Below are 26,460 nucleotides of genomic sequence, written 5' to 3'. Positions count from 1 at the left end.
AGAGTACATTAAAAGCGTTGAAAATAACTGAAATATAATCTCGGCTATGTTTTTGTTTGTTTGTTTTTTCTTCTCTCAGACAGATGCAGTTGAAACCTTTTTATTTTATTTGTGGATTTAATATTAATAGATGGTCTAAAGTAAAAGAGCTGTAAAAATTAAAATAAATAAATACAATTTAAGCGCCTTATATTTATACACCATTTGAAAAAAATATATATATATTACATATTACTGAATTAATCTGTAATATTAAATTATTTAATTTACAAGTGTCATGTTTGTGATTTTTATTCATGTAAGCTATAGATTCTGACCTTTAAATCAAAACAGACTTGTGGTTTTATGACATTGACACTGCTTTGTTTATTCAGGATGATATTTGTATATTTTACTTTCATTTCATATTCCAAGTAGGCCAACAGCGCCCCCTAAGTAAATAAAACGCCTTACAGGACGAGCATTAGGACCCGGGGGAGGCTGCCGCTGCTGCTAATGCACGCCCTAGAACGCCGTCGTTCTATACATGCATACTCAAATTTAATGCGGCAATCTAAAACAGTGAATCTAATCATCATTCAGGCAAAAGTTAGCTTCAAGAATGACCACACTGCTGACTTGACCTTATCCCTATCACACCCTGAGCATGTATGAGCTATCCGTCTTATCGGCAAGGCATATTGGCATATTTTTTTTTCAAATCGACCAGTGTTTACATTTTAAGCTATTATCGGCCGATTCTGATAAGGTTCCGATAATAGTGTGCATCTCTACTTCAAATGATAATGAGCTACTGCTCTTCCCACCATCTCTTCCGTTTTTTGTATTTGGTGGTGCTTTACAATGAAAAACAAAACTAATTTTTCACTTTTACATCTAACTACAAAACATCTGCATTGCTTATGAGACGTTGTAGCTACAGCTGCTCGAGCGCAGAGAAAATGTCAGACAGCATAACTGGCTGAGGGCAGAAATATGCTAATACGGGACAGTCCATCAGCAGTTGAGGGCGGGGCTGATGGACTGTCATACTGCTCATGGGTGCCCAAACTTGGTCCTGGAGGGCCGGTGTCCTGCAGAGCTTAGCTCCAAGCCAAGATAAACACACCTGAACCAGCTAATCAAGCACTTGCTAGGCATGCTGGCAACTTCCAGACAGGTGTGTTGAGGCAAGCTGGAGCTAAACTCTGCTGGACATTGGCCCGCCAGGACCGAGTTTTCATAAAAATGTTATGTTGGTTTATTTTTTCTTTATGCTAAAGACTATTCTAAAGACAAAAGCTGAAAAATTTGAATCCTTTAAAAGAATGTTTATAAAAATCATCTTTAAAGATGTCTTAAAGTAAGGATAACCTCCAACTCGTCTTAAGTCCCCAAAAGTACAGTAAGCTGTTTAATGAATTTAATGGGATGTTTCAAATATTAAGCATTACAAAACACTAGCTACAAAAAATAGATATTACTATTTCTATGGGTGTGCACAAGTAATCTGAAGTGGCACTATAATGTATTGGTAGTAGCACTACAAAAACTACTCAGAGGTGCATTGTTTTTAACCTTATAATTGGAATTATATGTATAATTTTTATTTTTATTCCTGACCAAGTCTTTAGTAAAAACCAGCATGATAACTTCTTTAAAGAATTTTCCTAGAATTGCATGTGCTTACAAACGTCTTAGATTTTATTTTAAGAAACTTCCTTTTGTGACTCTAGCCCCTGAACCATTATCTACAGACCAGAACAGAGACTTGAAGCTGGATTTCTTTTTGACTTGGACCAGTCAGCAACTCCCTGGCAACCATCCCAGCATTGTGGAGCTGGTATTGCATGGGTAAGTACAATGCATTTTCTTGTATAATTATAAAGCGTTACGTAGTCTTATCACAAGAAGTCAGTATACGGTATATGAAGCATGAGCACACAAAACTTCAGCCAGACTCATTTGTTAAAAGCAACAGTGCTTTGGTTCAGATGAGACCTTTAGGGGTAAAATAAATCCAAACAGAGCCTTCCGAATATGCTTAAATATTTATGTCATTCACTTGTCTTGCACTGGATCAGGATCCTAATCCGTTGTCTTAGAGGTGTGGCGACAGGAGACTTTTTAATGAAGGAGTTTTTGATCTCACACTTTCGTTTGGAGCAGCGGTGCAAAAGCTGCCGTCACATCGTGTTTGATGGTCTCTATCTCGAGGGCCATACATGCCGCGGAACTGGGAAACTTAATTTGTTTAATTGGCCATTAAAATTAGTTGTTGAGAAAGTTAAGTCCAAACTTTACTGACATCACACCCTGCAGAAGATGATACAGGTGTCACTGCAAATCCCCCCTCATCTCGTCTTCCTTATACTCCTCGACTTCCTCTATCTCTGACTTCCTTTTCTCTCCAATCAGCAGTTTCACCCCACACTGAATCAGAATGAACCATACTAAGGTGTCAAAGACGTGTTTTTGTCGCTAGCACCACTTTTATGAAATATGACAGGGAGGCTTACTGCAAAAAGAGTTATGATTTATATAACCATTCGCCTGGTGTCTGGATTTCATATAGGCTACTGTAATATGCCACGGTTTTCATTTAGAATTGTTTTTGTTTTCTTTTTATTATTTTTCTATCAAACATGATGAATTTTTCCTTCGGTGATGATGAATTGTTTGCTGTTTGCGGCTTCTGAAGAGCGTATGGATATGAATTATTCCTTGGAGAGAGAATATTTCGGTAGTTGTTGCGGTCTCGTTAGTATAGGACCATTCAATAATCCTCAGTAAATATCTTGTTTTGATCCCGCTTGGTCTTTCTTCCCATCTACTTTGTCATTGTAGTTTGATGCTGCTAAGACAAGCATCACTATATTTCTTGTACTTATGGTGAGGGATTTGATTAATCCCATAATTATTCCAATTCGATGCGTAACTCGTCCCACACTGTTTGTGCTACTGACATGAATGATACTTCAAATGCATTGCTATTACTTTTCTAAGCAATTTACACTTGGGAATTTAGCCTTTGGATAATAAAATTTCAAGAGACCAGAATGATTTGACTTGGTCATAAATAACCACCTAGCTACCATTTAGAACACCCTAGCAACCACCAAAGCACCTAGGACACCTTATACCTTCATTCAGGAGAACTGGGGGTTTCAATTTATTCCAGTTTGAAAATGAATGCTGATCAATGTTTGGTCTGGGGGTTAGTGTTGAAACCATAATCAAGAAACAAGTCATAATCATTCAAAAGGATGAAACGATCTATGGCAGCTGAAAATGCTGATATGTTTTGGTCTGTGAGGGAGATGAAAGTGGCTCCAGTCGTCCTCTAGGATCATCTCAGTATCAGTGTGTGTATCATCCTTCAGTGCTGTCTGAGTTGAGCCTGCAAACCTGATGATAGCAGGCTTCCTGTACAGCTGCCAACACACTCTCACTCCCTGGCTCGGCTTCAGTCCACGATTTTAGCCCTGTAATAGAGACGATGTAAGTGTAATGCTGTTTTTTTTTCTCCTTTTATAAGGGTCCTGCAGTCAGCTAAAATGATAAGATTAGAAGACAAAATTGCAGTCTTGTAAGAGAGTGTCAAATCTATTCAGGTATGAAACTTGAAGATTGACCAATGAGCTCCATCGTGTGGCCAAGTTAAAAAATGCATGTTCTCTTGTGGAAGGGGCTGTAAAAATGATTCAGTATATGAAAAGTATATTATTTGAAAAATGTAAATATTAAAATATTGTTAATATATACAGTGTATATATATATATATGAGGACTTTAGATGCAAAAACATCTAAGCCCATCTGAGATATTCTTTTAAAAGAGCATTTTTATGCTCTAACTAATAACCTTCTAATTGCAATTAAAGTGAAATTACTGAAACTAAATATAGGAGACTGTTAAAAATGCACATTAAAAAGAAAACAAATCTCAGAAAAATCCTAGACAGACTTAGGGGTTTTTGAATCTTAAGTCTTCATATACATGGAGTGCCCAATTTATGGTAATTTATTATATATATATATATATATATATATATCTTCAATTAAACTTAAGGCAATTCATGTACATTCTTAACACGATATTGTTTTGTGCAAGTATGAATGGCATTACCATAATATTAGCTAACATATATGTATATAAAGTTGTGTTTCTTCTTATTTTTGTTATTGGTTACATGCATTTGTGTGTGTGTTTTATATTGCACTTCATATTGTCGAGTTAATATGTATTGAATTTTTAGAGTAATGTGTACTAACTGATTACATTTTCTTTCTGAAGTTGCAGAAAAGGCCACTTTCGATAAACATTAAGTTATCACGTCTTCCACGGTGCTTCTGGCATGTCTGCACATGTTTTACTGTAAATGATTTTCTTTTACAGTGCACCGAAGCAGCTCTATTACGAGACCATAAGCAAGCCTGGTTTTACGTGAGTCATGTGGCATAACCTCTGTCAGAGCTGTAAAAGAGTTGGACTCGGAGACTTGTCCACCTGTGACTACTATACTTTAGCACACGGGTTGCAGACTGTGAGTTTTGGCTGTAGTTGATGAAAGGGTACAGTAATTTATTGAAATGTCTTAACCTGTTGTGTCATGCACATTTAGAGTGACTGCAAAGATCGTCACAAGGATTGGTAATTATCCCTTTCAGAACCAGTATTTGTCTTCATGTAAAAGCATATTGGCAGCCTATACGTTTATATAGTACCGGGCTCAATATATGTGAAAATTCAGTCATTTACTTCTTCATTACAGACCGGCATGACTTACTTTCTTCCTTGTAAGACAAAATGAGACATTAGGAAGAATGTTCTCGTTGCTCTTTTCCAAAGAAGTGAATGGTGGTGAATCCATACTGAAAAATCTGATGCAGGTTGTGGGATGCTTGGTATGAGCTGTGGTTGCTTAGAGGAGATTTTGGATTTGTTTTAGCAATCAGCATTTGAATGAAGAACAATAGCTCTTTTTTTCCTGTCATCCGGGACAGAGTTCTCGGCTGCACTCCAAATGGCCTTTGAAACGAGGTTGTGTTCGTATTTGAATAAAGGGAAGTGTGTTTCTCTTTCCTTTTGTCAGTTGTCGATATGTGCAAGTGTGTCAGATGCGAAAGGAATTGCCCTTGAGGAAGCAGTGGAGAACAGACAGCTGGGTTAAACACAGAAGTGTGTGCATGTCAGAAAGTGAAGGGTTTGCAATGATGGGTTAGTCTCTGACAGATAGATCCCCACGTACATTTTCACCAGCACACGTTGATTGAGTTTTTGGCACTGCTGCACTGTGACAAACCTCAGATGTACTTTTCTGCAGTCTAAGAGGTCTGTTATTAGTCTGCTATAGAAGTCATTTTCAAAGCTCATCTGAATGTCACTATTTTACTAGTTATTATTGCATACTATACAATTACTTTCACACCCCCCAAAAAACACTACACTATTGAACATAAAGGTTTCAAAAAGGGGTTTTCATGATGCTATACATTTTTTTTATTTTATTATTATTATTATTATTGTTGTTGTTATTGTGAAGAACAATTTAAAAATCTAAAGAACCTTTTTCTGACATGAAGAACCTTTCACCTTTAAAATAAAGGTTCTTTTGATGTTCCAAGAATTAAGAGCCTTCATCATCCATGGAACCTTTCCATTGCACAAAAACATTTTTATACACTTAAAATAAAGCTTCCAAAAGTGGGTTTTTAGATTAAAAAAAAAAAAAAAAACAAGGTTTATGGTTCATAGATGGAAGAACCATTTTTGGTTCCTAAAAAAGTGTGTGCCAATAAAGAGCCTTTATTTTTAGGAGTGTAACTGATCAGATAGACAATTATAGTCTGTTGGATCCCATAGACTTCCACTGGAGGGACTCGAGATCAGAATATTATAGGCACTTACGGGTTTTACTTGACCTAGTAAGCAAACATCTAGAGCACCCTAGCAACTACTTAGTGCTAAAACGCACCCAGGATACCTTATAAACTGCTTAGCAATGCTTTAAAACACCCACAATACCCTAGCATATTGACAGCACATTTATACTAGCATTTTTGTTTTCATTTATTGTTATTTTATTATGATTTTTTGGTACTTAAAGATTGCATTATTGAAATTGCTTTCAGAGACACATTTGTCGTATGGTTCAGTCGGTGCATTCGCGGAAAGGAGGATCTGAGTGTGTCTGAGTCATCCAGAGCAATCCGACAGGCCATTACTGACAGTCCTCTTCCATTCGCTCCCCGCTGCACTCACCACTAACTGCTGTCATCACGCCACTTTTCTAAGTGATACGATGTTTCTGTCCTATTGTGTGGAGAATTGAATGGCTTTTCCTCAGACCTCTACTGACCCAGTATGAGTGGTCATGTGGCATCAGGTTTAGGCTGTTAATGTTGTGATGCTGTTATGATGAGTATGAGGCCTTGCTGTGGTACTTATTTCATCCAAAAAGATTTTTTTTTTTTTTTTTCACCATATGGAAAGACAGAAACCTGGATGGTTTGCTAGACTTCTGTGTTCCAAAGAAAGAAAAAGTCATAAAGGTTTAGAGCAACATGAGGGAGTGTAAATGATGACTGAGCTTCATTTTCAGATAAACTGTGCCTGTGTGTGTGATTGATTGATTGATTTGATTGATTGATTAATGCCAACTCTTATCTGTGATATTGTGCATGTACAGTAGTGAGATATTGCTGGTGCTTGTTCAGAGATATGAGTCATTCATCATCTGGCGCTCATGTGGACAGCAGGTGATTGATCACAGTAATGCACTGTCACTGGGTTATTCGAGCTTCGTTCCCTCAGAGAGTCACACTTCAGTACCCTTTATACTGCATTAAGTAGGTTCACACTGTACTAGACATGCAGTACACCTGTCTTGCACTCTATAAGTGCGATTTTAGGGTGAGTGTGTGTCTCGTCTGTTGTCACACTGCATTTTTTCGTGTTTGTGCAATACCGCTTTAGACCGCCAAGTGGCGCTGTGGATTGCCAAATCCCACTCAAATTACCCACCCAGTTGCTTAGTGATATGAACGTCTGTGTTTATAATGCTTTTTGAGTCTGTAATATCCTTAGATTTGGATAGTTAAATCACCCTCGTAAAAACAAGCATTGTTAACATATACGGTATAACCAAAAATCATTAAAAATCAGTCTATTTGTCTTGTTTTCTCATCATAATCCAAACATGCAGTCCAAACACAATTGCATAACATAAGAGCTTATTTCAAAAAATGTATATTGAAAGTAAGTAAGTTTAGTTTTCATCTAAATTTGGTGAAAATGTATGCTTGAAACAACATTAAAATGTTGCATTTGGACGTGGCCTAACATGTTTATATTCAAGATTTTTTCAAAACATTTTTACAATGCAGTTTTGCTTTGCATGACGTGTATCTTTTTTGAAAATCTTTGTTCTAGCTGTTCTGATTAGGGGAAAAAAAATCATTGCAACTGGTTCATTAAGGTATTAAAAGAAGAGGGTGCAAATAAATGGAGAAAAATTTTAAGCAATATTTTAAGAGATGAAGTGTGAAGAAAGACTATTCACGAATGAAATCATCTTGAACCTCTTGTTCATCGTGTTGCACAAATCATTTTGTTGATTCCATTCATTCCATTCGCAAAAACGTTTCAGTCAGCTTTCAGCTATCTGACCTTGCGGCTCACACTTTTATTTAGTGTTTTGAACCCCATGCTTAGATTTGGCAGCAGAGTATCAGTACTCGTCAAGGCTGTGCCAACTCCAGTAGCTAGTGTTCTGCACCTGGCCTCCCTGTTTTACACTTCAATATTCAGCCAGGCTTTCATTGACCAGCAGGACTTAGAGGTGAAACTTTGGACCTGGCAGAACAAAGAAACCAAAGCATGTCTGATGCTAAATAAGGAGCGTTTCCACATAATCACTTATGTTTTGCAAGGCAATGATAGGCTGTTGGCTGTTTGCAAATGTACGCCTCTGAGCCCAAGATTTCTGTCCAGAAGGAAACAAACCTTAAGCAAGCCAGCACTTGCCCTTCCGCTCAGAGTACTTTGCTCTGTTGTGACATTGCCACAGGCAGAGAAACCTGTTTGACATACCAATGCATTAAAGAGCTTTCAGAACTGAAAGTAACAGATGCAGTGCCCCCTAAAAGCATTTGGACTTTTTAGTTGCACACATAATGCCTGATTGTCATTGCACTACATTACAAAGATCACAACAAGTGTCACCAGCACTCAAATTTATAAATTAACTTTTTTCTAATTACTATGTTGTGTATAATATGCATGTATGTACAGTGCAAACTGTAAATATCATGATTCACGTTTTATATTTTTATTACTGTTTGCATGCTCATAGCATGTGTAGAATCTGCAAATATAACGTATAGACTCGTATAGAAAAAGGAGTGACTCGTAATGAATATATTAATGATCACTTGTTTTATACATTTATTTACAAGGATTGTTATTGTTGCATGTACAATGTATGTGTAGAATATGCAAATATAACGTATAGACTATGAAAATGGAGTGACTCGTAGTTAATATATTAACAATCACTTGTTTTATACATTATTTACAAGAATCGTAATTGTTTGCATGTTTGCATGCAAATATTACGTATAAACTATAGCCTATAAATGACAACTAGTATTAACGGTTGTTTATTACAGTAGCTTGTCTCGTAATTAATTTTAATAATTGATACATTTATTTACAAGGATTTTTGTTCTGCAAATATAACGCATAGCCTATGAAAACCATTAATGTAATATTTCCCGCTGATTTATTGTAGTAGCTTGTGTCTCGTAATAACGGTGCATTGTGAATTATTTTGCAGTTGCACTTTTCCTGCATGTTACTGTGACACACAGCTGTAATTGAACTCGTATAAACCCGTGTTACTCTCAAGATTGATCGGATTATGATTCTGTTGACATGCGTAATTACGCATGGTAATGAATGTACTACGCACGGGCGGGGCGGGGTCGCCTCCAGCTGCGGTGGTCCAAGGGGCTGATGCTGATGGATCCGGCTTGACAGAACAAGGTTATCCGCCAGAAGAGAGTCCGTCCATTTTCTTCATCGGCTCCTCACTCACAGCAGCAGCAGCAGCAGCGGCGCTACCGGACTCCGCTTCTCCACGCACAGCAGAGGCGCAGGAAGAGTCCAGGTTGCCGCGCCCAACAGAACACGAGATGCGACCGACTCCTGCAGCTGGCTGGGATGCACAAGCAGAAATGCAAATGATGTCGTTCGGAGGCAATCTCGTCTTTCTGGCACTTTAAGACGAGGAACGCAAAGAATCTAGAGGAGGTGGTTTTTATTTGCCGCACGACACCGGAGTGGATGTAACAGGAAAAGTCATTTGCATGGATCTAATTAGCCTTTACTGATCGTTCGCGTGTGAACTTTTCCTTCTAACAATGTGAATCTGGGAAAACAGCGTGTGTTCTTTGCGATGCACCACACGAGAGTGTTTTTCTAACATCTTCAGCACACTGACTCGGTGAAGATGCAGATGCTGCTGCTTTTAAGAACGATCTTTTTCATTGCAGGTTGTCCACATGTTTTGTTGCACGGAGAAACCCGTAATGCACACACCAAAGAACCAGTCGCTCTTAGGAGCCTTCATGATGCCAAACCCAGTGCCACACACCCTGCGAGGCATCGAGCCGCAGGTACACCTGCCTTTGACATCAAACAGACTTCAGAAGACAACAGTAACTTGTCTTCACATCTCTGGCTGCTTTTGGAGAGCGGAGGTAAGCGGTATGGATACAGACATCTCTTGTCGAACAGAACACATGCGGTCACGGAGAGTGCCACGATCCTCCATAAGCGCTCTCGGCGACATAAAAGGAAAAAGTTGAATGGCGAGATGCCTGCTACCATGGGAACAGTAGGTGGACACAATAACTCTAAGCCGTATTCAGCAAGCAAGCGAGAAAGAAACCACAGACGCAAAAGAGGCACAAAGGAACACCACAAGAAAGCGTTTAGGAGCTTGAAAAGGGGCCAGAATAAAAGCGCTGCCCCATTGACACCAGTCGAAACTTATTATAACGCCCTGACATCCTCTTTATCCATGTGGGAACCGATGCCCAAGCCTCTAGCGCTCACCTCCACAGATTTCCCATTCGATCTCACCAGGTATGCCGAGTTCCACACCAAACAGATAGACGACCCATGGGACGCCACGCCGATGACCCCTCCGTACGCCGAGGATGAGGAGAGCGAATTCTTCCCCAATCCTTTCTACCCCGTCACTAGCGAGACATACGGGGCGTATGCAATCAGCATCGTTTCCATCCTCATTTTCGCTGTGGGAATAACGGGGAACATAGCAATAATGTGTGTGGTGTGCCATAATTACTACATGAGGAGCATCTCAAATGCTCTGCTGGCTAACCTGGCCATTTGGGACTTTGCACTGCTCTTGTTGTGCCTGCCACTCGTGGTGTTCCACGAACTCACAAAGACCTGGCTGCTGGGCCAGTTCACCTGTAAAGTCGTACCGTATATTGAGGTAATGGATTCCATGTTCATTCATAACAGGTTTTAAATGTTTGCGTGCATATTATGTGGGATGGGTACAAATCATTGCTTTTAATAATGGCATTTGAGCTTAAATAGAGTAAACCACTAACAACTTTACATCTTGGCACTTTTTCACCCAAAAGATACAAATTTTGTCAATTCGTCGCCCTCATATTGTTGGCCCAATTATTATTATTATTTTTATTTTTTATTTTTTTGTGGGACAGAGAAGGAGATATTTGGAAAAATGTCTCCGTGTGGATTGACTACAAAAAAAAATAAAAAAAGTTTAGGCCCAAATTTAAGATTTAAATGTCTAAATCTTATAAAATTCAAAAAATTCTAATCTCATATAAAAATTTGGGTTACACAGCTTTAACATAAAACCAATAAACTTAATATGAATGACACCAGTAAGATTTCTGCACTCAAAAAAATTATGGTTTGGTTTATTATTAACAATATGCATCTATTTGATTTGATTTAAATCATATTTTCAAAATGCGTTTATGCAAATTGCTTGAAATCAGTTTGAATCTGTTTATTGTGGTGAAAATAAAATTTTATTTTTTTCAGTTAAAAAAAAACATATATTAGGCCTAAATATATATTTTTTTAATTTACAATGAAAGCCAGTGTTGTTTGGACCCCAACCTTCTTTAAGATATCTTCTTTTGTGTTCTTTTACATTGCAATGATCTAGTTTTTCACGCACAAGTAAGTTTAGCAGTATTAAGGTTTGCTTTTCTTGAGGATGAGGTATTGAAACCATGGCATCGTGGGTAATTTGGTCTCGTTTCGAGAGACGTCAGTGCTCCCTGCATACAAAAGATCATCCACCCTGCCCTCAGGACACATGCTCTGACCTCTGCCCCACTCCTGTCACATACTGTATGGCGCAACCATAAGTGCTTATTTGAGGTGAAATCTGCAGCAGCCTGCTGCCATCCTGATCTCCTCACCACACCCAGTTTCAGCAGAGCTCACTTTACACCATCCAAACACCTCGCTTCTTTAGTGTCAAATAATTGTGGACTCATTTTATGGCTGGAAACCTGTCCTGGTGAACCTCACAAAAACATATCCAGATCATATTTCACCCTAAAATCAAATAGGCGAGAGAATGTTTTATTCTGCATGAAGTAAAATGCTTGAAGCCTGTTTTTAAGTGTTTTTTTAATTATTTATTGCATTGCAAAATATTTTTCATAAATTAAGCATTTCCCCAAGATTTTTGTCCAGATTTATCTGTAATTCCTATTCTTGTTTATTCTCATGATATATTTTATTGTAATACAGTCATTTGTACAGTAATGCATTTTTTCATTTATTCAATTATAAAAGCATTAATTTAATGCATTGATTTAATGTAAAGACAGTACTGCCTTTACTGTCATTTAATCTCACATTGCAGTAATGAGAAGATTTTCTTATATAATATGTGTTGAATTGTCATGCAAACAATAATAATGCAAAACATCTTGAAGGGACAGTTCACCCAAAAATGAAAATTTTCATGATTAACTTAACATGAGTTGAGCACAAAAGAAGATATTTTGAAGAATGTGGTGCCCATTGACTTGCATAGTATGGAAAAAATACTATGGAAACCAATGGCTACCATCAAGTGTTTGGTTACCCATATTCTTCAAAATATCTTCATTTGTGTTCATATTTTTTAATTCTCCCTTCGATGATCCTTAAAACAAGCTTCATTTACTTTATTTACAAATTATAATTTCTTTCTTTTTTTGAATTTAGGGTGACGTATCACTCCAACCACATGTAGAACAACAAATGAAATTGTAAAGCACAATATGGCATCAGTCTTGCATTAGCTTTATAATACCAAATGTATTGCATGTATTGCTGCCCTTGCTATAATGCAAACTTGACAAATAGTTTTATACAAGGTACAAAAGCTGGGTTGGTACCTTTTAAAAAGGTGCACCTTTATACTTTATTTACCACTAAAAGGTGCATGTAAATACCATAAAGGTACATATTAGTATCCTAATGGTACATATTAGTACTTTTTTCAAAGGGTACAGGCCCAGTGGCAGCTTTTGTACCTTTTATTTCTGAGAGTCTAGACCAGGGTTCCTCAAATCTTTCTCTGGAGGGCCAATCTGCTGCAGAGTTTAGCTCCAACCCTTATCAAATTCACCTGCCTGTGATTTTCTAATGATCTTGAAGACACTGATTAGCATGCTGAGGTGTGTTTGATTAGGGTTAGAGCTAAACTCTGCAGGAAAGTGGATGTCGTGGGCCAGATTTGAGGATCCCTGGTCTAGACTTCAGCCTTCCTCCATTCAAGCAGATATGAGCTGTGCTTGTATACACAGAAAATAGCTGCCCAGGGGTGTTACCAAGATGGCCACCGATTGAACCCCTTTGCCTTGAAGAGGCTTTGGTGAGATTCACCCATCCGTTTGCCTTAGAGACGTAGACTGTGATTGTTTTTGTGAGTGTGAAGGGTGTGTGGGGGTGTTAAGACTGGGTTTTGGAGGGAGAGCTGTGCAAATGCGGCGTCCTGGTGGCACACAGCATGCCTGCTGTGATTGTATGGGACAGGCAGAGAGGGCCAGGAGGCTCGGCCTGACAATGGTGAAGCTGAATGAAAATGAGCCACTGTGCATGCATGCATGTGCTCGTCCCTCCGGCTGCAGCGCAGCTATGAATGCTGATCGCCAGCGACTGCATGCAAGCTAAGTGATGAGTAAAGCCAGTCCTGAGGGCAAAGTGCTCTACAGGGAGAAAACGCCTCCGGCTCCGTTAGTCACACACAAATGCATGCTGGTGCGTGATAGTTCATCTGAATTCTGGGAGAGGGTCTCGTTGCTGCTTTTGTTCAGACCTGACACTTTTCACATTTGACGTCCCTTCACTGGTTGTCTCCTGCAGAGAGCTGGTGCTCAAGGGTGGAGAAATGTATTGTTGAGTTTTGCTCCACTGCAGGCAAGTTCAGCGAACGCAAGTTGAACTTGTCTGATTATTGGGCTTGTTTTATCAGAGGTCTGACATTTCTTGCTGCGGTAGGTCAAGCAAATCTGGGGGCGGCGTGTCGGTGCCAGTGTTTTAACTTGACTTGTGTTTTGACTGGTCTTTAGGTTTTAGGAGATTGCATCAGTCACAAGACACAGATTTGCAGGAAGGCCTTATTTCGTTGGAACAAACATGCTGCAGAGGCGTATCTGACAGCTGTTGGCTTTCGGCTTCCTACCATTGTCATAGCAACATTAAAACATTCAGAACGTTTTAGGAACTGGATAGCAACCTTAGCATCATAGTGGTGAGATTTGATCTAGCAAACACCACTTAAAATATTTACAGATTAAAAAAAAAAAAAATTCCATTCTCCAAACTGCTTGTATTTTATTTTATTTTCCAAACTGCTTGTACTTATTTTATTTTATTTTGTTTTATTTTATTTTATTTAAAAGGATTGCATTTTATTTAATTTATTGTTTGGACTCATTACTTTGCTTTATTTTATCCATTCTCCAAACTGCTTGTCTTATGGTCATGCAAGTTATTTTGTTTTGTTTCAAGTTGTTTTGTTTTGCTTCGAGTTGTCTTGTTTTTTTTTTTTTTTTGTTTTTTTTGTTGTTGTTGTTTTCGTTTTTGGTATAGGTATGGTTTGTTTGTGTTTGATTTGATTTTGTATGCATTCATTCTTCAAACCTCTTGTCCTTTGTAGGGTCGTGAGTATTTTATTTTATTTTATTTTATTTTATTTTATTTTATTTTATTTTATTTTATTTTATTTTATTTTATTTTATTTTATTTTATTTTATTTTATTTTATTTTATTCAAACCACTTGTAGGGTCAGGCATTTCATTTTATTTAATATTATTGTTTGGATTCGTTACAGGTTTTTGTTGGCTTTCTCTTCTATTATTAATCCACTTTGTGTTTGTGTTTTTGATCCAGGCTGTTAACTCTCCTCCTAATGCTCTGAATTTATGTAGCTGAATATGTATTTGTTTCATTCTGTGGTCATCATATATAACAATACTCCTGTAATAGCTTTTGCTTCTAGCTCGCTCATGCCTCAGCGCATCTCATTTGTCAATAAGTAAGAATTATTGCAGTCCCTGCTGGCCGGTAGCCCAACAATGGCCTGCAGTCACCCTGTCTAAAAGCAACCGTTAAACCAGATTAATAACCAGCACCTCCATCGTTATGGAGAGCCTCTTAATCAGAGAATTAATGAGCCGTTAGTAAAGACCATTGCAGCCAACGCTATCATCACCTGCTGCTAGGAAACCTGTAAGCTAGAAAATGCCTCCAAACGCATGTGAATGTCAGATCAGACCGAGAGAGAGAGAGTCCTGGTCTGGACTGTGTGCCAGAGTGTGAGGTGTGTGGAGACCAGAGAGACCTTAGATTTGATTACTGTGAAATGAAGGCAGAAAGTGAGCTTCAAGCCACATGATCACATGAATCACAGCCTGTGGTCTTGACTCCAAGTACATTGTTTGCAGTCTTGTTCTCCCTTTGTCTTTCTTTGTCATTCAGGAGTTTTCTAAATGTCAACATTTGCAATAATTCTTCATTTATATAATGAAGAATTATTGCAAATGTTGACATGTAGAAAACTCCTGAATGACAAAGAAAGACAAAGGGAGAACAAGACTGATTAATGTACACACAGCACCCCATATTGACAGAAAAACACAGAATTGTTGACATTTTTGCAGATTTATTAAAAAAGAAAAACTGATATGTCACATGGTCCTAAGTATTCAGACCCTTTGCTGTGACACTCATATATTTAACTCAGGTGCTGTCCATTTCTTCTGATCATCCTTGAGATGGTTCTACACCTTCATTTGAGTCCAGCTGTGTTTGATTATACTGATTGGACTTGATTAGGAAAGCCACACATCTGTCTATATAAGACCTTACAGCTCACAGTGCATGTCAGAGCAAATGAGAATCATGAGGTCAAAGGAACTGCCTGAAGAGCTCAGAGACAGAATTGTGGCAAGGCACAGATCTGACCAAGGTTGCAAAAAAATTTCTGCTGCACTTAAGGTTCCTAAGAGCACAGTGGCCTCCATAATCCTTAAATGGAAGACGTTTGGGACGACCAGAACCCTTCCTAGAGCTGGCCGTCCAGCCAAACTGAGCTATCGGGGGAGAAGAGCCTTGGTGAGAGAGGTAAAGAAGAACCCAAAGATCACTGTGGCTGAGCTCCAGAGATGCAGTCGGGAGATGGGAGAAAGTTGTAGAAAGTCAACCATTACTGCAGCCCTCCACCAGTCGGGGCTTTATGGCAGAGTGGCCCGACGGAAGCCTCTCCTCAGTGCAAGACACATGAAAGCCCGCATGGAGGACTCCAAGATTCTCTGGTCTGATGAGACCAAGATAGAACTTTTTGGCCTTAATTCTAAGTGCTATGTGTGGAGAAAACCAGGCACTGCTTATCACCTGTCCAATACAGTCCCAACAGTGAAGCATGGTGGGGGCAGCATAATGCTGTGGGGGTGTTTTTCAGCTGCAGGGACAGGACAACTGGTTGCAATCGAGGGAAAGATGAATGCGGCCAAGTACAGGGATATCCTGGACGAAAACCTTCTCCAGAGTGCTCAGGACCTCAGACTGGGCCGAAGGTTTACCTTCCAACAAGACAATGACCCTAAGCACACAGCTAAAATAATGAAGGAGTGGCTTCACAACAACTCCGTGACTGTTCTTGAATGGCTCAGCCAGAGCCCTGACTTAAACCCAATTGAGCATCTCTGGAGAGACCTAAAAATGGCTGTCCACCAACGTTTACCATCCATCCTGACAGAACTGGAGAGGATCTGCAAGGAGGAATGGCAGAGGATCCCCAAATCCAGGTGTGAAAAACTTGTTGCATCTTTCCCAAAAAGACTCATGGCTGTATTAGATCAAAAGGGTGCTTCTACTAAATACTGAGCAAAGCGTCTGAATAATTAGGACCATGTGATATTTCAGTTTTTCTTTTTTAATAAATCTGCAAAAATGTCAATAGTTCTGTGTTTTCTGTCAATATGGGGTGATGTGTGTACATTAATGAGGAAAACTTAAATGATTTTAGCAAATGGCTGCAATATAACAAAGAGTGAAAAAATTCAGGGGGTCTGAATACTTTCCGTACCCACTGTATACGTGTGTGTGTGTATATGTGTATATATATACAGGTGCTGGTCATATAATTAGAATATCATCAAAAAGTTGATTTATTTCACTAATTCCATTCAAAAAGTGAAACTTGTATATTATATTAATTCATTACACACAGACTGATATATTTCAAATGTTTATTTCTTTTAATTTTGATGATTAGAGCTTACAGCTCATGAAGGTCAAAAATCAGTATCTCAAAATATTAGAATATTTACATTTGAGTTTGAATAAATTACCATCCCTACAGTATAAATTCTGGGTATCTCTTGTTCTTTGAAACCACAATAATGGGGAACACTGCTGACTTGGCAATGATCCAGAAGACGAACATTGACACCCTCCACAAAGAGGGTAAGTCACAGAAGGTCATTACTGAAAGGTGTGGCCGTTTACAGAGTGCTGTATCAAAGCATATTAAATGCAAAGTTGACTGGAAGGAAGAATTTGGGTAGGAAAAGGTGCACAAGCAACAGGGATGACCGCAAGCTTGAGAATACAGTCAAGCAAAGCCGATTCAAACACTTGGGAGAGCTTCACAAGGAGAGAACTGAAGCTGGAGTCAGTGCATCAAGAGTCACCACACTCAGACGTCTTCAGGAAAAGGGCTACCAAGCCACTTCTGAACCAGAGACAACGTCAGAAGCGTCTTAACTGGGTTGTGGAGAAAAAGAACTGGACTGTTGCTCAGTGGTCCAAAGTCCTCTTTTCAGATGAAAGTAAATTTTACATTTCATTTGGAAATCAGGGTCCCTGAGTCTGGAGGAAGAGTGGAGAGGCACAGAATCCATGTTTCTTGAAGTCCAGTGTGAAGTTTCCACAGTCAGTGATGATTTGGGCTGCCATGTCATCTGCTGGTGTTGGTCCACTGCGTTTTCTGATGTCCACAGTCAACGCAGCCATCTACCAGGAAATTTTAGAGCACTTCATGCTTCCTTCTGTTGACAAGATTTATGGAGATGCTGATTTCATTTTCCAGCAGGACTTGGCACCTGCCCACACTGCCAAAGGTACCAAAATCTGGTTCAATGACCATAGTTTTGCTGTGCAAGATTGGCCAGCAAACTCGCCTGACCTGAACCCCATAGAGAATCTATGGGGTATTGTCAAGAGGAAGATGAGAGACACCAGACCCAACAATGCAGAAGAGCTGAAGGCCACTATCAGAGCAACCTGGGCTCTCATAACACCTGAGCAGTGCCACAGACTGATCGACTCCATGCCACGCCGCATTGCTGCAGTAATTCAGGCAAAAGGAGCCCCAACTAAGTATTGAGTGCTGTACATGCTCATTCTTTTCATTTTCATACTTTTCAGTTGGCCAAGATTTCTAAAAATCCTTTCTTTGTATTGGTCTTAAGTAATATTCTAATATTTTGAGATACTGATTTTTGACTTTCATGAGCTGTAAGCTCTAATCATCAAAATTAAAATAAATAAACATTTGAAATATATCAGTCTGTGTGTAATGAATGAATATAATATACAAGTTTCACTTTTTGAATGGAATTAGTGAAATAAATAAACTTTTTGATGATATTCTAATTATATGACCAGCACCTGTATATATATGTATATATGTGTTTGTGTATGTATGTATGTATGCATATGTATATGTGACCCTGGACCACAAAACCAGTCTTAAGTGTCAATTTTTCGAAATTGAGATTTATACATCATCTAAAAGCTGAATAAATAAGCTTTCCATTGATGTATGGTTTGTTAGGAACGGACAATATTTGGCCGAGATACAACTATTAGAAAATCTTGAATCTGAAGGTGCAAAAAAATCAAAATATTGAGAAAATCGCCTTTAAAGTTGTCCAAATGAAGTTCTTAGCAATAATCGAAAATTAAGTTTTGATACATTTACAGTAAGCAATTTACAAAATATCTTCATGGAACATGATCTTTATTTAATACCCTAATGATTTTTGGCATAAAAGAAAAATCAATAATTTTGACCCATACAATGTATTTTTGGCTTTTGCTACAAATATACCCCAGCGACTTAAGACTGGTTTTGTGGTTCAGGGTCACACACACACACACACACACACACATATATACAGTGAGGAAAATAAGTATTTGAACACCCTGCTATTTTGCAAGTTCTCCCACTTAGAAATCATGGAGGGTCTGAAATTGTCATCGTGGGTGCATGTCCACTGTGAGAGACATAATCTAAAAAAAATCCAGAAATCACAATGTATGATTTTTAACTATTTATTTGTATGATACAGCTGCAAATAAGTATTTGAACACCTGAGAAAATCAATGTTAATATTTGGTACAGTAGCCTTTGTTTGCAATTACAGAGGTCAAAGCGTTTCCTGTAGTTTTCACCAGGTTTGCACACACTGCAGGAGGGATTTTGGCCTCCTCCACACAGATCTTCTCTAGATCAGTCAGGTTTCTGGCCTGTCGCTGAGAAACACGGAGTTTGAGCTCCCTCAAAGATTCTCTATTGGGTTTAGGTCTGGAGACTGGCTAGGCCACGCCAGAACCTTGATATGCTTCTTACAGAGCCACTCCTTGGTTATCCTGGCTGTGTGCTTGGTCATTGTCATGTTGGAAGACCCAGCCTCGACCCATCTTCAATGCTCTAACTGAGGGAAGGAGGTTGTTCCCAAAATCTCGCAATACATGGCCCCGGTCATCCTCTCCTTAATACAGTGCAGTCGCCCTGTCCCATGTGCAGAAAAACACCCCCAAAGCATGATGCTACCACCCCATGCTTCACAGTAGGGATGGTGTTCTTGGGATGGTACTCATCATTCTTCTTCCTCCAAACACGTTTAGTGGAATTATGACCAAAAGTTCTATTTTGGTCTCATCTGACCACATGACTTTCTCCCATGCCTCCTCTGGATCATCCAAATGGTCATTGGCAAACTTAAGTCGGGCCTGGACATGTGCTGGTTTAAGCAGGGGAACCTTCCGTGCCATGCATGATTTCAAACCATGACGTCTTAGTGTATTACCAACAGTAACCTTGGAAGCGGTGGTCCCAGCTCTTTTCAGGTCATTGACCAGCTCCTCCCGTGTAGTTCTGGGCTGATTTCTCACCTTTCTTAGGATCATTGAGACCCCACGAGGTGAGATCTTGCATGGAGCCCCAGTCCGAGGGAGATTGACAGTCATGTTTAGCTTCTTCCATTTTCTAATGATTGCTCCAACAGTGGACCTTTTTCACCAAGCTGCTTGGCAATTTCCCGTAGCCCTTTCCAGCCTTGTGGAGGTGTACAATTTTGTCTCTAGTGTCTTTGGACAGCTCTTTGGTCTTGGCCATGTTAGTAGTTGGATTCTTACTGATTGTATGGGGTGGACAGGTGTCTTTATGCAGCTAACGACCTCAAACAGGTGCATCTAATTTAGGATAATAAATGGAGTGGAGGTGGACATTTTAAAGGCAGACTAACAGGTCTTTGAGGGTCAGAATTCTAGCTGATAGACAGGTGTTCAAATACTTATTTGCAGCTGTATCATACAAATAAATAGTTAAAAATCATACATTGTGATTTCTGGATTTTTTTTTAGATTATGTCTCTCACAGTGGACATGCACCTCGATGACAATTTCAGACCCCTCCATGATTTCTAAGTGGGAGAACTTGCAAAATAGCAGGGTGTTCAAATACTTATTTTCCTCACTGTATATATATTTGTAGTGTTTACACATTGATTTTTTTTTTTAACATATAAAGCCTGTAAAAATCCAATATTTTTCCACATTTTGAAGATATTTAATGTATTTCTGAATATATATGTTTTTTTTTGTTTTTGTTTTTTTGTAATCTTAAAGAATATTTATAGTGTTTACAACTTGATTTTTGTCATATGCTGAGGGAAAAGCCTGTAAAAAGCCAATATTTTCCACTTTCTAAAATGAGCATTTTTCTCAGGCTATTTTTTTCCTCATTTTTTTTATGCTCAGTTATTTCACTTTAATGGCAATGAAAAGAACCTATTCATTGCCATTAAAGTGAAATTACTGAACCTACACATAGGAGCCTGAAAACAAAAATTTCAAACGGCACTTAGAGGCTTTTGCATCTGAACTCTTCATATGAAGAGTATTGTTATGAATTAATAATAATATAATTATTATTATTAATTCATTTTAATGCTCTCTCTCTCTCTCTCTCTCTCTATATATATATATATATATATATATATTCGTTATTGACTATACATACATTATTATTTGCTCATATTTTCTTCAGAAAATGTACATATCAAAAAGTACATATCCTATTTTTCTGTCAGAAACCAACCAAAAAGCCATTCTAGATTCATTTTTTTTAATGCAAGCAAAATACAGTAAACAATCTACTGAAACTAAGTTTGTCAAGTTAAACGTTAAATCTAGGTATTTAATTTTTTTAAGTTTCTTTTCTTTCTTTTTTTTTTTGGATGTTGTGAAGAAATTCCTAATTCAGAGTTTTGAATCGATTCATTGAATCAGTCAGTTGATGAAATGATTCACAGAAATGAATCAAACTTACAAGCTAATGCCATTTTGTGGCATTAATGCTCTCGCAAGTTTTACGGAGAGAGGATCAAAACTAGTTTAATGACAGTCTTTCTGCAACTTTACAGGCTCGCACAGGGAAACCCAGCAGTAGTTTGCAGTCCGGAAGCATCACTTTCCCGACCTGCGAGAATATTCCCATCCTACAAACCCACGCAGTAAACCGACGATCATTCAACGTGCCGAGCGTCTAATGGGGCAGGATGGATGCATTTCACACCTATGGAAGTAATATAGCACCATTACAGGATCTTAATGGACACAGTGGTCCATAATGGATTCTGCTTTTGTAAAAATGATGAAGGATCTCAGCGATCTGCTTTTGGAGATGAAAGAGGCGGACTAGTTTTCATTTAGTCAGCGATGCACGAGCGTCGTTCCGCTAATTGTCTCCTCCTTGATGCTGATGTGCCTGATTGCTCTGTAATTATGATAATGAAGACAAACACTTAGTTGGCTCTTTCATTTGGGTTTGTATCATCCGCTGGGACGCAGCGGCTCGAACGCAGCCAAGAAGCTCTCCAGTTGTCTCCCATTCATTGCAGTTGTTTCTTTTGTGTCGCCTCTGTAAATACTCTTTCATTTCACCCAATTTATTGTGGCAATAGTCACGCAAAATGTCCCGTTTCGCAGTGGGAATGGTGCGTTGGGAGAGTTTTGGGGCCTGCTCTGTTCAGGCTGAATTAATTGCCGGGCCTGCAGGAGGTTGACTGTCTGTCACAATAATGCAGCAGATAAAGGCTGTAAAAACCAGAGCTGTTTGTTTCTCGTTTGGCGAACCTGCTGCTATGTGCTGAATGATTATTAGGAGAGGGTTTCCAGCTGTAGGATTGGGTTCAGCGAGATGGCAGATATAATTCAGACTTTCCTTTCAAGTGGTTTGTTTACGCCACTGGCCTTACACCATTTACACTAGACACCTACTGACAAATAACACAGCTCTCAAAGATATCGCAAACAGGGTTGTCATGATACCAACATTTTGACATCTGATAAAAATACCAGAGAAATGTCATGGTTTCCAATGCCATTTCATATACAGAAAACCAAATACTGAAGATTAGGGGGTTCAGTATGAATGTAAATGTGTTAATTATACCTCCTATAATTAAATGGTGACTGTGTGTGTGTGTGTGTGTGTGTGTGTGTATATATATATATATATATATATATATATATATATATATATATATATATGTATATATATATATGTATAATATATATATATGTATGTATTATACATATATATAATCCATTGCAACACAATCCATAGAATGTAAAATACTACTACTATTTTTAGTCAAAAATAATAAATTGGTAAACTTTTTTTTGTAATGTACATTTTGTAATTATTATTTTTTTTTTTTGTCAAATAAAAGTTGTCTTTTATATTCATTTGATTTTTGATTATTTATATAAATAACAAATTGAATGTAAAATACTGCTTAGATTTTTGACAAAACTCCATTGGTAAAGATTTCTTTTTACATTATCTTCCATAATTTTTATATAAGAGTTTTTTTTAATTTTCTTTAGTTTTCTTTTTAGTTATTTATTGTTTATATATTATTTAGTTTAATATTTTTCCAACCAAAATTGCAGTAATTCTTTAATTAATGTTGTTCTAGTTTTTACTAGTTCTTGTTTGACGAATGAATTTTTTAATGAAATTTCCAGTACTTACTTGGAAAAAGTTGTGCATAACTAGAAATATTATATATTATAAATGATAAAAAATTCATGTTTGTTTTTTTTCATGATTTTGCATAAATTTTCATGACTTTTGCAGGCTTGAAAATCACACTTTTATCCATATTTTTACATTTATTTATTTTTTTGCAGTATGAGTTTGGTAGTAAAGCACCTGAACTTTTATCATCCATCCATTTTTTTTATAACCAGTGTTTGTGTTTGTGTTTTTCCAGGTGGCGTCTCTCGGCGTGACCACTTTCACCCTCTGCGCGCTCTGCATCGACCGTTTCCGCGCCGCGACCAACGTTCAGATGTACTACGAGATGATCGAGAACTGCACCTCCACCGCCGCCAAGCTGGCCGTCATCTGGATCGGCGCCTTGCTCCTCGCCCTCCCCGAGCTCCTGATCCGCCAGCTGGTGTCAGAAAACGGTGACGGAACGGTGGACGAGCCGGCGTCCGAACGCTGCCTGATCCGCATCTCCACGTCCCTTCCCGACACACTGTACGTCCTGGGCCTGACCTACGAAGGCGCGCGTCTCTGGTGGTGCTTCGGCTGCTACTTCTGCCTGCCGACCCTCTTCACCATCGGAAGCTCGGTGGCCACCGCCCGGCGCATCCGTCGCGCAGAACGCGGCTGTGCCAGAGGCAACAAGAAGCAAATCCGACTGGAAAGCCAAATGAACTGCACCGTAGTGGCGCTGGCGATCGTCTACGGCGCGTGCGTGGTTCCCGAGAATGTGTGCAACATGGTTTCGGCATACATGGCGGCCGGGGTCCCGCAGAGCACCATGGCGCTGTTGCATCTGCTCAGTCAGCTGCTGCTGTTCCTGCGTGCTGCTGTCACACCGGTGCTGCTGCTGTGCCTCTGCAGACCCTTCGGCCGTGCCTTTCTGGAGTGCTGCTGCTGCTGCTGCGCAGATGCCTGCGGGATCGCCACTCACTCCTCAGCCACGGCCAGCGACGACAATGAGCACGAGTGCACTACAGAACTGGAGCTGTCGCCGTTCAGCACTATTCGCCGGGAAATGTCCAACTACACGGCGACTGGATCCCACTGCTGAGTGAATGTGTGGGGATTCCAGTGCCTACTGTACTGTACTGTACTGTACAAGCACATGCTTTTGTTTTACTGTGTAAATACTTTGACCACAACCGGTGTGTTGCTCTTTTAAAGAAGGTAATGTAGACTGAAAATTATGTAAGTACTTTTTTTTTTGTATAATTGTCCTTAATATATATAAATATATATATATAAATAACTAGTGACTGCTTTAATTTTGCAGTTTTTTTGCACTGCCAAACACTTTAGCTTTCTCTTCACTCTGTTTCTGCACTTGCATCGCGTCTACACTGGAGGCGATCGAAACGGAGTCACTCCGCTTCAAATTGAGTCTGTCTGCACTGGAAGTGTTCATCGACTTAAGATGCTCACTAATCACAAACTAGTCACATCTAGGTTTCAGGGTAGGCTAAAGGTAAAATTTAAGAAATCTATTGAATGTAAAATACTATTATTTTCAACAAAAATCCAATTGTAAAATAAATATATATTTTTTATTTAATTTAAATTTAATTTGAAATATTTTACTGCTTGTAGTTTATTAACTTTTTGCTTTAACTTTTACTTTGAGCAAATAATTGACTTTACATAGGTTTTATTTTTTATTTCAAGTAACTGCCAAAACTTATTGAAATATAAAATGAATGAATGAAATTCATTGCAAAAATAAAATATGTGATATTGTTAATAAAATCATTGTAGTGAAGACAGAAATGGAAAATACTGGCTTCCCACATCGTTTGACAGAATGAATTGCAACTATTTTTCATGATACTTCCAGGAATTTGTAATAATTTTGAAATATTTAAAAATGCATTTTTAATTTTTAATCCATCCCAGTTTTTCTTAATTTGTAATTCATTTTTTCATAATTTATGTATTTTTTCATAATTTTAATTTATTTTTCATTTAATTTTATATTACCTTTTAATTTAATGCAATTTAGCTGTCATTTAATACAATACATTTTTTTGGCTGCCAATGGATTTATTTATTAATTTCCCTGACTTTTCCTGGCTTGGAAATTTCACTTTTACAGATTTCCATGATCGTGATAACGCTGAAAATAAAGAACAGCTGAACTAGTTATATCACATCGCTTGATGTAAAGGAATCTGTCTAATTTTTAGCATCCGGTGTAGACGCGGTGTTAATGTCGCACGGTGTGTTTCTGCATTTCTTGAAAGTAACATTTCTCTAATGTTTCTAAATGGCTGTGTGTTGCGTGCCGTGACCTTTCTCTTGATGAAGGTGATTCTTGTGAATCGTTCTTGAAGTCTGTAGAGCATCTGTATGTGTCTTATACCTGTCAACACCCACACGATGCTCCTTCTAGTTAACGGTTTCTAAACGTTTTTATAACCGAAACGAAATGTCTCTTTAATAAACACAACACGTTTGCTTGAAGAACAGCAAACTGATATATGAAAGTGGTTGCGTGCATTTCTTTTGTGCCGTGTGCTAATCATAAACCAGCTTTTGTGCGTTCAGAAAGAATACAATCCGAATACAAACAGAGGGTTTTGCTCAACTAAAGTCTCCAACAAAGATTTCCAATGTTTTTCTAAGCTGTCACACTCTTTTCCCCCTGCATTATTCAAGGCCAGCGGCTCACATCCGTCCCGGCATGTGTCTGAGGAATTGTTTATCCACATAAAAGCATTAGCTGTCAGGCTTCACACTGAACAGGCCCAGATGAGATCTTACTCCAAACATGGCGGACTCCCCTCCCACAAGCTGGAGGAGGTGCTCTTTCGTGTTTCAAATGAATCTGCCGTATTTGAGATGTCAGAAACGGAGCAATCTGCTATTTTTGGGACACTTTGTGGGAAGACAGTGACAGACAGGAACGATTGTGTTTGGACGATTTACATATGAAAATGTTTCAGCAGAAACTGTTTCACAACGCTTTGATTTGTTGCAGAGTAATCAGACTCCCAAAATTTGTCATCTACTCATGTTTAATCTCAATCGTGCATGTGGGGAAAGAAATCATTCTGGAAAGCTTTGAAGATTTGCAAATCTTGCTGAAATTGACAGATCTCACAAAAACAAACAAAATAACATGTCTGGGTCGCAACTGGCCCCAAAACAAGATCAAAAAAGAGATTTTGCAAAGTAAGGCATATTTTAGGAGCATTAAGATGTTTTACATTGTGACAAATGATGGCCATTACGCATATTTTCCTTCCAAATTGTCATTAATTTAATGTGTGCATTCTTACGTTTCTGTTTGTTTATTCTCATTCTTAATAGTGATTTTAATTTGCATTACAGTAAAAAATAATGAAATGATCTTTTTATCTTTTTATTTATAAAACTGCTCATTTCTGTGTCATTAAACTGAAGGAAAATTGGTGTACAAACAGAAATTGCTAGTAAATTTCACAATTAAAAATTAGTTACTGGAATTAACAAACAGATAGTCCTTCCCCAAACTCTCACAATTGGTTGACCCAAGAGCTGATTGGTTTTTTTTGTATTCATTTTGTTTTAAA

At 38.4% G+C, this 26,460-nt stretch overlaps 1 protein-coding gene across 6 annotated transcripts; it reads left to right on the top strand.

Annotated features, from left to right (window-relative positions):
• Positions 1-506: 506 nt before the first annotated feature.
• On the top strand, positions 507-26,460 carry gpr37b (G protein-coupled receptor 37b). Of its 6 annotated transcripts, none has more exons than XM_058772091.1 (4): positions 507-588; positions 1,716-1,833; positions 9,536-10,506; positions 23,133-26,460. In XM_058772091.1, exons 2-4 carry the CDS (start codon positions 1,830-1,832, stop codon positions 23,961-23,963), a joined length of 1,806 nt encoding a protein of 601 aa, XP_058628074.1. In that variant the 5' UTR covers positions 507-588; positions 1,716-1,829; the 3' UTR covers positions 23,964-26,460. The 6 variants fall into 6 exon arrangements, with proteins under 6 accessions (XP_058628074.1, XP_058628075.1, XP_058628076.1 ...); XM_058772092.1 differs by having other exon boundaries at positions 518-648; XM_058772093.1 differs by lacking the exon at positions 507-588 and adding an exon at positions 1,047-1,159.

This window comes from Onychostoma macrolepis, chromosome 04 (genome assembly GCF_012432095.1).
Source record: "Onychostoma macrolepis isolate SWU-2019 chromosome 04, ASM1243209v1, whole genome shotgun sequence".
Taxonomy (NCBI): domain Eukaryota; kingdom Metazoa; phylum Chordata; class Actinopteri; order Cypriniformes; family Cyprinidae; genus Onychostoma; species Onychostoma macrolepis.
This window is presented reverse-complemented; position numbering and strand designations above follow the sequence as displayed.